This window comes from Nerophis ophidion, linkage group LG17 (genome assembly GCF_033978795.1).
Source record: "Nerophis ophidion isolate RoL-2023_Sa linkage group LG17, RoL_Noph_v1.0, whole genome shotgun sequence".
In the NCBI taxonomy this organism is placed as follows: Eukaryota; Metazoa; Chordata; class Actinopteri; order Syngnathiformes; family Syngnathidae; genus Nerophis; species Nerophis ophidion.
This window is the reverse complement of record NC_084627.1, coordinates 44,331,250-44,343,093: the sequence shown is the minus strand read 5'-3', so window position 1 is coordinate 44,343,093 and position 11,844 is coordinate 44,331,250. Positions and strand designations below refer to the sequence as shown.

The 11,844-nt window shown below is 41.3% G+C and overlaps 1 protein-coding gene across 1 annotated transcript in view; it reads right to left on the bottom strand.

The window, feature by feature from the left end:
• Positions 1-272: 272 nt before the first annotated feature.
• musk (muscle, skeletal, receptor tyrosine kinase) overlaps positions 273-11,844 on the bottom strand; it is an 86,282-nt gene continuing 74,710 nt past the window's right edge. The window contains exons 16-17 of the mRNA XM_061877014.1: positions 6,677-6,825; positions 273-1,405 (exon numbers count right to left, since the gene is read on the bottom strand). Of these exons, the coding sequence (XP_061732998.1) occupies positions 708-1,405; positions 6,677-6,825 (847 nt within the window). The 3' untranslated portion in view covers positions 273-707. The remainder of the gene's footprint in view (positions 1,406-6,676; positions 6,826-11,844) is intronic.

Here is an 11,844-nt window from a genome sequence, read left to right as displayed (position 1 = left end):
TATATATTCCCACCTTTCCCAACTTCTTTGTCACGTGTCGCCAGCATGAAATTCTAAAGTTAATGATTATCTGACATTTTTTTATTTTTTTTTATCCGTTTGGGCGGTTTAGCTCGGTTGGTAGAGCGGCCGTGCCAGCAACTTGAGGGTTGCAGGTTCGATTCCCGCATCCGCCATCCTAGTCACTGCCGTTGTGTCCTTGGGCAAGACCCTTTACCCACCTGCTCCCAGTGCCACCCACACTGGTTTGAATGTAACTTAGATATTGGGTTTCACTATGTAAAGCGCTTTGAGTCACTAGAGAAAAAGCGCTATATAAATATAATTCACTTCACTTCACATCAAATGTGTTGTCTTTGTAGCATATTCAACTGAATATGGGTTGAAAATGATTTGCAAATCGTTGTATTCCGTTTATATTTACATCTAACACAATTTCATAACTCATATGGAAACAGGGTTTGTACATCCATCCATCCATTTTCCTACCGCTTTTCCCTTTAGTTAATAATAACACGACCACTTTAATGCGCCTTATAATCAGGTGTGCCTTTTTGTAAGAAAAAAAGACCTGACTCGACCCGCTCTTCGTCAGTGCGCCTTGTAACCCGGTGCGCCCTATGGTCCAGAAAATACGGTATCTTACTTGAAAATCTTACAAAAAAACAACGAGTGGTTCACTGGAGGACAAAGAAACATCTCCCACTTCAGTCGGCCTCGACATCAGCGTTGGTGTTCAGAGTATTCTGATGCATCCGTTCCAAGATCCGATGTATGCTGCAGAAGCTGGGCCGGTCCGACGGATGTGTGCTCCAGCAGAGCCTCATCAGATTGTAGAGCTCCAGCGGGCAGTTCCCCGGGCAGGAAAGAACGTGACCATCCCTCACGTAGTAGATGACCTCCTCGTGACCCATGCCGTAGTACGGCTGCATGCCGTGGGAGAAGATCTCCCACAACACCACGCCGTAAGCCCAAACGTCCGACTCGGTGGTGTAGCGGTTGTAGAAAATAGACTCCGGCGGCATCCAGCGGATTGGTATGGCGTCGTTCTCGTTGGCCTTGTAGTAGTCCGCCGAGTATATATTTCTGGAGAGGCCGAAGTCGGCGATCTTCACCACCATGTCCTCCCCGACCAGGCAGTTTCTCGTGGCGAGGTCTCGATGGACGAACTTGCGCTCGGAGAGGTAGGCCATGCCGGCCGAGACCTGCTTGGACACTGACAACTGATCGGCGCAAGCCAGGGACCCCGCCTCCGCCTGCGAGGACCAGCTGCGAGCCGACAGGCTGGCCCGGCTGAGGGTCCGTGCCGATCGGGTCGGCGAGCGACGGCGCAGGAACTCGTTCAGGTCGCCGTGGGCCATGTACTCGAACATCAAGCACATGGGCTTACCCACCGCACAGACACCTGCAGGACGGAAGCACATGGCTCGGTTTAGTCGGCGTTTGGGATGTACAGTCCTGGTCAAAAGTTTACATACTCGTGTAAAGAACATGATGTCATGGCTGTCTGGAGTTGGCAATTATTTCTACTGAAAATGTGACCAAATCTGCTGGGTCAAAATTTAAGTTAAAGGCCTACAGAAAGTGGAGGAGTTCAAGTGGAGGAGTTCAAGAACCTAGGAGTGGGAGAAGAGTGGATCGTGAGATCGACAGGCGGATCGGTGCGGCGTCTTCAGTAATGCGGACGTTGTACCGATCCGTTGTGGTGAAGAAGGAGCTGAGCCGGATGGCAAAGCTCTCAATTTACAGGTCGATCTACGTTCCCATCCTCACCTATGGTCATGAGCTTTGGGTCATGACCGAAAGGATAAGATCACGGGTACAAGCGACCGAAATGAGTTTCCTCCGCCGGGTGGCGGGGCTCTCCCTTAGAGATAGGGTGAGAAGCTCTGCCATCCGGGAGGAACTCAAAGTAAAGCCGCTGCTCCTTCACATCGAGAGGAGCCAGATGAGGTGGTTCGGGCATCTGGTCAGGATGCCACCGAACGCCTCCCTTGGGAGGTGTTTAGGGCACGTCCAACCGGTAGGAGGCCACGGGGAAGACCCAGGACACGTTGGGAAGACTATGTCTCCCGGCTGGCCTGGGAACGCCTCGGGATCCCCCGGGAAGAGCTAGACGAAGTGGCTGGGGAGAGGGAAGTCTGGGTTTCCCTGCTTACGCTGTTGCCCCCGCGACCCAACCTCGGATAAGCGGAAAAAGATGGATGGATGGATGGTAGAGTGTGCCGTACAAATGGTTGAACTACAGTATGAATGTAGCGTAATAAGAACGTCATTACTTCTTGTTTTCACTTCATCATTTCTGTGTGGAACCCTGCAAAGAAACAACTGATGGCTCGGTTGATTATGGAAGTGCACCACTTAGAGCATGGGTGTCAAACTCTGGTCCGCGGGCCAAATTTGGCCCGCCGTGTAGTTTAATTTGGCCCTTGAGGTAATATCAATTTAGCATTAGAGCTGGCCCGCCGGTGTTATACAGCGTCGGTGCCGCTGTAACACCGCATTCACCGCTAATACTCATACTTGCCAACCCTCCTAATTTTCCCGGTAGACTCCCGAAGTTCAGTGCCCCTCCCGAAAATCTCCCGGGGCAACCATTCTCCCGAATTTCTACCGATTTCCACCTGGACAATTATATTGGGGGAGTGCATTTAACGCACTGCCTTTAGCGTTCTCTACAACCTGTCGTCACGTCCGCTTTTCCTCCATACTAACAGCGTGTCACATAATATTTGTTGTTTTTACACACACACACACACACACACACACACACACACACACACACACACACACACACACACACACACACACACACACACACACACACACACACACACACACACAATGCATACTTGGTCAACAGTCATACAGGTCACACTGAGGGTGGCTGTATAAACAACTTTAGCACTGTTACAATCATGCGCCACACTGTGAACCCACACCAAACAAGAATGACAAACACATGTCGGGTGAACATCCGCACCGTAACACAACAGAACAAATACCCAGAACCCCTTGCAGCACTAACTCTTCTGGGAAACTTCCAGCAAACTGACCAATAATTAACGTTTTATTCATGCATTTTCTCTTGCTACTTCAAAGCTTGAATGTTTGGTTCATTCATTATTGTTATTTTATTTTCAAATGTATTATTAGCCTGTGGGAAAAAAAATTGATATTCAACTCAGAAGATTGCAAATAGAAAAAAAGGCATAACATTTTTATTCAAATTGTATTGGATATGCTATTGATATTTTTTTAATTATTATTATTATTATTTGAAACTGGATTTTGCATGTCACTAAAGTTATATAAGCCTTGCTTGTTCAATATTTAATGCAAAACTTGTTTGGTTCCCTATTAAAAGGTTAATTTGGCCCACTCTGTATTTGAGTTTGACACTCCTGACTTAGAGGGAATAGACCAGGGAGTTGAGCTTGTGTAAAATTGTGCCTTATTTTTAAATGAAAGAAACTGCTGTTCTATATGTGTCCACTGGATGTCGCAATAACAATTCTGTTAGGCAAGCAAATAGTTTATTTTTAGTGTGTCATCTGGCCAGGATCTTCAGCTCTCACTAGATCGGTCCGCAGCCGAGTGTGAAGCGACTAGGCTGGGAATCAACACCTCCAAGTCCGAGTCCATGGTTCTCGCCCGGAAATGGGTGGAGTGCTATCTCCGGGTTGGGGAGGAGACCCTCACCCAAGTGGAGGAGTTCAAGTACCTCGGAGTCTTGTTCACGAGTGAGGGAAGAGTGGAGGGTGAGATCGACAGATGGGTGCGGCGTCTTCAGTAATGGGGACGCTGTACCAATCGGAAGAAGGAGCTGAGCCGGAAGGCAAAGCTCTCAATTTGCCGGTCGATCTACGTTCCCATCCTCACCTATGGTCATGAGCTTTGGGTTATGACTGAAAGGACAAGATCACGGGTACAGGCGGCCGAAATGAGTTTCTCTTAGAGATAGGGCAGTGGTTCTTAACCTGGGTTCGATCGAACCCTAGGGGTTCGGTGAGTCGGCCTCAGGGGTTCGCTGAAGTCAAGACACACCCAACTCATTGTGTAAATAAAAACTTCTCCCTATCGGCATATTACGGATTCCCCCAAACAATTTTCCATGTGATTCACAGGTGTGTAATTGGTTGTGACTTCATGCTCTGTGTTTGTGTTGTTCTTTGAACCAGGTGATGTTCATGCACCGTTCATTTTGTGCACCAGTCAAAAAAACAAACAAATGTCTTGAATTTGGAAAAAAAGAAACATTTTATTTTTCACTAAAGAAGGGTTCGGTGAAGGCGCATATGAAACCGGTTGGGTTCGGTACCTCCAACAAGGTTAAGAACCACTGAGATAGGGTGAGAAGCTCTGTCATCCGGGAGGAAATCAAAGTAAAACCGCTGCTCCTCCTCATGGAGAGGAGCCAGATGAGATGGTTCGGGCATCTGGTCAGGATGCCACCCAAACGCCTCCCTAGGGAGGAGTTTCGGACACGTCCGACCGATAGGAAGCCACAGGGAAGACCCAGGACATGTTTGGGAAGACTATGTCTCCCGGCTGGCCTGGGAACGCCTCGGGATCTCCCGGGAAGAGCTGGATGAAATTGTTGGGGAGAAGGAAGTCTGGGCTTCCCTGCTTAGGCTGCTGCCCCCGCGACCTGACCTCGGATAAGCGGAAGAAACCGGATGGATGGATAATAACCTGAAGCTGAAGGATTTCCAGGCATTCTGTTGATAATGTTCCAATAAGTCTGTTTTAAGGATGCTACATTAGACGTCACGACTGATGACAGAAGATGATCTTGTCTGCAAAGATCTTCCAGTAAGTATATTTGAATGTGAGAGGGTTTATTAGATTAAACTGCCAATTAGAGTGGATCGACTTGAATAGGAGCACATTTGTCTTCCTCTGGGAAACAAAGGCTCTACACTCTGAGGTGGAATTGCACTGCTGGAAACATTCCAATCGACTATTCTGCGTAGGCATTGGGTTTTAGAGCCCAATGTGCAACATTATCCCATTCCGGTCTTCATCCCACATCATTCTACTACAGTATTATACCGGGTGTCTTAATAACAGGTGTCAAAGTCAAGGCCTGGGGGCCAGATGTTGCCCGCCACTACATTTTATTTGGTCCTCAAAAGCCTGGAAATAATATATATCAATAAAGTACTGTAACTTTTCATGCTAAATGTGTTCTTTCTTTCTATTTTAGGAAAATAAATAATATATGTACTCCATGTAATCGAAAATGATGTTAACTTAAATATCGTCTAATCAGGCAAAAATATATGATCAAACATCTAAACCAGGGGTGTCGAACTCAAATACAGAGTGGGCCAAACTTTAAAACTGAAGGTTGAACAAATTAACCTTTTAATAGGGACCCAAACTAGTTTTGCAATGAATATTGAACAAGCAAGGCTTATATAACTTTATAGTGACATGAGTTTCAAATAATAATAATAATAATTAAGAAATATCAATGGCATATCAAATAAAATTTAAATAGAAATTTAATGGCTCTTTTCTATTTGCAGCCTTCTGAGGCAAATATCAAAATACATTGTAGCGTCCCAAAAGAGTTAGTGCTGCAACGGGTTCTGGGTATTTGTTCTGTTGTGTTAATGTTATCTCACAGTGCAGATTTTCTCTCGGAATGTGTTTGTCATTCTTGTTTGGTGGGAGTTCATAGTGTGGCGCATATTTGTAACATTCTTAAAGTTGTTTATACGGCCACCCTCAGTGTGACCTGTATGGCTGTTTTCCAAGTTTGCTTTCATTCATTTATGTGTGTGTAATAGCCGCATATATTATGCGAGTGACGACAGGTTGTAGAGAATGCTAAAGGCCCTCAATATTGTTGTCCGGGTGAAAATCGAGAGAATGCTTGCTTGATTTTCAGGAGGGGCACTGAACTTCGGGAGGATTGGCAAGTGTGAGAAATTGCGGTGTTACAGCCAGGGGCGCCGAAAAGGGGGGGTAAAGGAGACGGATTCTAGGGGCCCATGATGGAGGGGGGCCCAGAGAGGCCCCTAATGATGATGAAATTATATGTTGGGGGCCCTGTAAAGATTATTTTCATGGGGCCCAAAATAATGGCACATTTTAAATATTTTTTTGACCAAAATCCTTTGGGGTCCCTGGGATCAAGCCTGAGTGGAGGCCTAAATGTATATTTTTACACATATATTGTATTGGTTTTTTAAATAAAAACATATCAAAATGTCTCCCGCTTGTTTTGATTTTTCAGTGTGCGGTCCTTAGTGGAAAAACTTTGGACACCCCTGGTCTAAACATTAAGGGTAATCTTCTTCCTCGAGAAAAATTAAACAGACCAACAGAACAATTAGAAAACGCTGATATGATAGCCGCAATGTGTTTTTTTTTATCTCTCGCTTTTTGAAATGAAAGCCGATTGAATAATTGATGGATTGTTTCCCATGTGGTCGTCTAATGGAGTCACATTTGGGATGTGCACATTGCAGGCGTGCAGTCGATCGAAACAACGACGTTGAAATGGACACAGAAGAAAATCAGGAAATATGAGTGATTCTTTGAATTCTTCCTCCTAGTTATTCAAGAGCCATGTTTGTATTTCCCCTTTCCTTCTTTTGAGAAAATACCATCTGTGACTGCTGCCTTTTAGAAAAAACAAAAAAAAACACACACATTCTTTTACCCAGGAGTCGCACAATGTTGGTATGGTCAAATTCGGCCATGAGGGCTGCCTCTCGCTGGAAGTCATTCTGCATGTCCGCTGATGCCTCCTCCTTCAGCATCTTCACTGCCACCATGGTGAAAGGATCCTCGGGGAGCAATCCTGGGGCCCTGCAGGAAACATCCTGGTCACCCAAATATTTAAGCAAAAAAATAGCCAAACATGTACCGTATTTTTTGGAGCATAGGGCGCACCGGATTATAAGGCGCACTGTCGATGCAAAGGGGTTCACCAGATTATAAGGTGCATTAAAACCTTTTGGTCTACATAACAAATAATAGTGTTTTTTTTGGGGGTCAAAATGTTGCATGGATTATGTTTTACACATCATCTTCAAGTCGCCATCTGACAGTCGCTTTTGTGGGCGGTCTTATTTACGTGCCTCCACTTCGTCAGCGTCTTCTCGGCCGTCAGCTTTGTTGTAGCGGTGTAGCGTGCAAGGACGCAAACCACTACCGTGTTTTCTGGGACTGCTCTACCATAAAGGACTATTGGAAAGAGATACACCAAGCTTTACAGGATATTTTTAAACGAGAAAATACCCCTTGAAATTAAAACTTTGTTTTTTGGACTTGCTCCTCAAGATTGGCTGAAGAAAGATAAATACTTAACTGGTGGCTTGTAAAAAGACCATCACTAGGAAATGGATATCCCAGGAGAGCCAAAATTTGAAGCAATGGATGGAAACCACAATGGACGTATACAAAATGGAGAAGATAACTGCCTTTATTAATTATAATTTGGCAAAATTTGCCTCATACTGGGAAAACTGGGTCAATTATGTCACGTCCCATAAGCCTGGCTTAAATCTCTGGAATAAGTGTACTGTTTAAAAAAAAAAAAAGATTACTCCCTATATGTGTATATATACATATAAGTATCTGTATATATTTATTTTATTTTATTTCTGTTCATTATTATTAATGTATTATCTATTTTTTGCTGATTTAATTGATGTATGTGTAGATACTAGCTTGTTTTTGTTATCTCTGTTTCTTTTTCTTTTTTTGGGGGGGGGGTGGGTGGTAAACAAAAATACTTTTGACATTTAGGGCAGACAACGGTTGTGTGATGTATATAAATATGATTTAGTGGATGGAAATATCTGATGTTGGATGTCAATAAAAAAAAAAAAAGAAAAAAAAAAGGAAGAAGTGTCAAAAGATGGCGCTAACTGTTTTAATGACATTCAGAGCAGCATCTCCTCATCCGGAAAATACAACACCGGAAATGTGTCCCGTGAAAAAGCGTCCAACCGGAACTCTCTAATAACTAAAGTTACTTGGGTGAATAATGTAAACTCACTATACCGGTATGTTTTAGTGCTTTCATGGCCAGTTTACTGACAGATATAAGCTAGAACTTTACACTACTTTATATTAGAAAAGGCAACAGTGGAGAATGAATGTCACATAACAAGAAGATAGAGAAAAAGAAGAAGCTTATTGACAACGGTGTTGACACGGACTACAAAGACAGACACGTGCAAATTTTCAGGACTTATACAGATCCCAAATACAGATCAGCAGGTACCAGAAGGTGAGAAAAGTTGCTTTTGCATAATATTGCAAAACAAAACAGCAGATAATATGTCTGCTATTTTGCTATTTTGTGGTCCTTATACACACACCCTAATAATACACGTATGTTTAATGCGCAGACAATCCATCAAGCGGCGCGGCTTCATAGCTTACCGAAGTCATACGAAAAACATTTCGAGAGATTTTTGAGCGCTGTGTGTAATGTTCTATATCAGGGATCCCCAAACTTTTTGACTCGGGGGGGCTATAGAGTCTAAGCGCAATGATGTCACTGATAGAATATATATCTACCATGAATTAATTAACACGGACCCCGACTTAATCAAATTGAAGAACTTATTCGTGTGTTACCATTTAGTGGTCAACTGTACGGAATATGTACTGTAATGTGCAATCTACTAATACAAGTTTCAATCAATCAATCAATCAATCGATGGTAAAATGCATTTTTAGACAATATGATTTGTCTGAGCGGCGAGGAGACATCGAGAGTAACAAGTGGTAGGAAATGGATTAGAAAGGACTTATCTAAAAAATAAAAAATACAAAAAAATAAAAACAAAAAAATATATATACATACACATATACATCTACATATATACATATACATATACATATATATATATATATATATATATATATATATATATATATATATATATATCTATATATATATATATATATATACATATATATATATACATATATAAATATGTTTACTTATTTAGCCCTAAATCACTAGTGTCTCAAAGGGCTCCACAAACCACAACACAAACCACTACGACATCCTCGGTATACATGTATATACATACATATATATATATATATATATATATATATATATATATATATATATATATATATATATATATATATATACATACATACATACATACATACATATATATATAGATCTATATATATCTATATATATCTATATATATCTATATATATATATATATATATATATATATATATATATATATATATATATATATATATATATATATATATATATATATATATATATATATATATATATATATAAATGTTTTTACTTGGGACTTCCAGTGAGCCGGATTTTAGTCTCTGGTGGGCCTTAGTTTGGGGACCCTTGTTCTATATTCTCAATGGAACATTTAAAGTTTTGGTGTTGTTTACTGCCATCATATCGCAGTCTTCGTGTATCTCTTATGTACGACTGCCATCCACTGGTTACACTAATCATTACACCGTGTACCAAATAAAATAACTTATTCAGTCACTGGGGTGGTTTAGTTTGGGCACCCCTGTTCTATATTCTCAATGGAACATTTAAAGTTTTGGTGTTGTTTACTGCCATCATATCGCAGTCTTTGCATATCTCTTATGTGTGACTGCCATCCACTGGTCACACTAATCATTACACCATGTACCAAATAAAATAACTTATTCAGTCACTGGCGGGCTTTAGTTTGGGGACCTTTGTTCTATATTCTCAATGGAACATTTAAAGTTTTGGTGTTGTTTACTGCCATCATATCGCAGTCTTTGCGTATATCTTATGTATGACTGCCATCCACTGGTCACACTAATCATTACACCATGTACCAAATAAAATAACTTACTCAGTCACTGGCGGGCTATATTATGGGGACCTTTGTTCTATATTCTCAATGGAACATTTAAAATTTTGGTGTTGTTTACTGCCATCATATCGCAGTCTTTGTGTATCTCTTATGTATGACTGCCATCCACTGGTCACACTAATCATTACACCATGTACCAAATAAAATAACTTATTCAGTCACTGGCGGGCTTTAGTTTGGGGACCTTTGTTCTATATTCTCAATGGAACATTTAAAGTTTTGGTGTTGTTTACTGCCATCATATCGCAGTCTTTGTGTGTCTCTTATGTATGACTGCCATCCACTGGTCACACTAATCATTACACCATGTACCAAATAAAATAACTTATTCAGTCACTGGCGGGCTTTAGTTTGGGGACCTTTGTTCTATATTCTCAATGGAACATTTAAAGTTTTGGTGTTGTTTACTGCCATCATATCGCAGCCTTCGCGTATCTCTTATGTATGACTGCCATCCACTGGTCACACTAATCATTACACCATGTACCAAATAAAATAACTTACTCAGTCACTGGCGGGCTATAGTATGGGGACCTTTGTTCTATATTCTCAATGGAACATTTACAATTTTGGTGTTGTTTACTGCCATCATATCGCAGTCTTTGTGTATCTCTTATGTATGACTGCCATCCACTGGTCACACTAATCATTACACCATGTACCAAATAAAATAACTTATTCAGTCACTGGTGGGTTTTAGTTTGGGGACCCTTGTTCTATATTCTCAATGGAACATTTAAAGTTTTGGTGTTGTTTACTGCCATCATATCGCAGTCTTCGTGTTTCTCTTATGTACGACTGCCATCCACTGGTCACACTAATCATTACACCGTGTACCAAATAAAATAACTTATTCAGTCACTGGCGGGGTTTAGTTTGGGCACCCCTGTTCTATATTCTCAATGGAACATTTAAAGTTTTGGTGTTGTTTACTGCCATCATATCGCAGTCTTTGCATATCTCTTATGTGTGACTGCCATCCACTGGTCACACTAATCATTACACCGTGTACCAAATAAAATAACTTATTCAGTCACTGGCGGGCTTTAGTTTGGGGACCTTTGTTCTATATTCTCAATGGAACATTTAAAGTTTTGGTGTTGTTTACTGCCATCATATCGCAGTCTTTGTGTATCTCTTATGTATGACTGCCATCCACTGGTCATACTAATCATTACACCGTGTACCAAATAAAATAACTTATTCAGTCACTGGCGGGCTTTAGTTTGGGGACCTTTGTTCTATATTCTCAATGGAACATTTAAAGTTTTGGTGTTGTTTACTGCCATCATATCGCAGTCTTCGCGTATCTCTTATCTATGACAGCCATCCACTGGTCACACTAATCATTACACCGTGTACCAAATAAAATAACTTCGAAGTCGGTAAGCACAACCAGAATTATTCCGTGCATTAGTTGCACCGGGTTGTGAGGCGCACTGTCGATTTTTGAGAAAATGAAAGTGCTCCTTTTAAACCGAAAAATACGTCATGTTAATTTGATGAATTGCTTTTTAAGCTATCACATTCATCTGCATGAAAACCGTTTTTAAGAATGGTATAACATAAAATGTGACAAACGCACAGATGGAAACAATGTCAGTGGTCATAGCATTTAAATCTCTTGAAACCAAATCTGGGAAGAAGTTCTCTCCTCTGGTCTATTTGAAGCTGTGTGTATGATTTGTGTGTATACCCCTACACTATATTTAGGAAAATACAAACATTTGTGTCCAAGCTTATTCCATTTTTTTTTTCTACCTATGTGGAGGAAGGAAAAAAAAAGGTATAAACCAAACAGAAATAGAGAAGAAATTGTTTCCGAGATTATTTTGATGAATAATGTTAAAAACAATTAAAGTGTGTGCTTTTATGTGAAGTGGAGAATGTGGGGACATGTGAGAGATTGAGTCAAGGTCATGGGTTGTGTTCCCCGGGGTGTCTATTCCCTGCATCATTT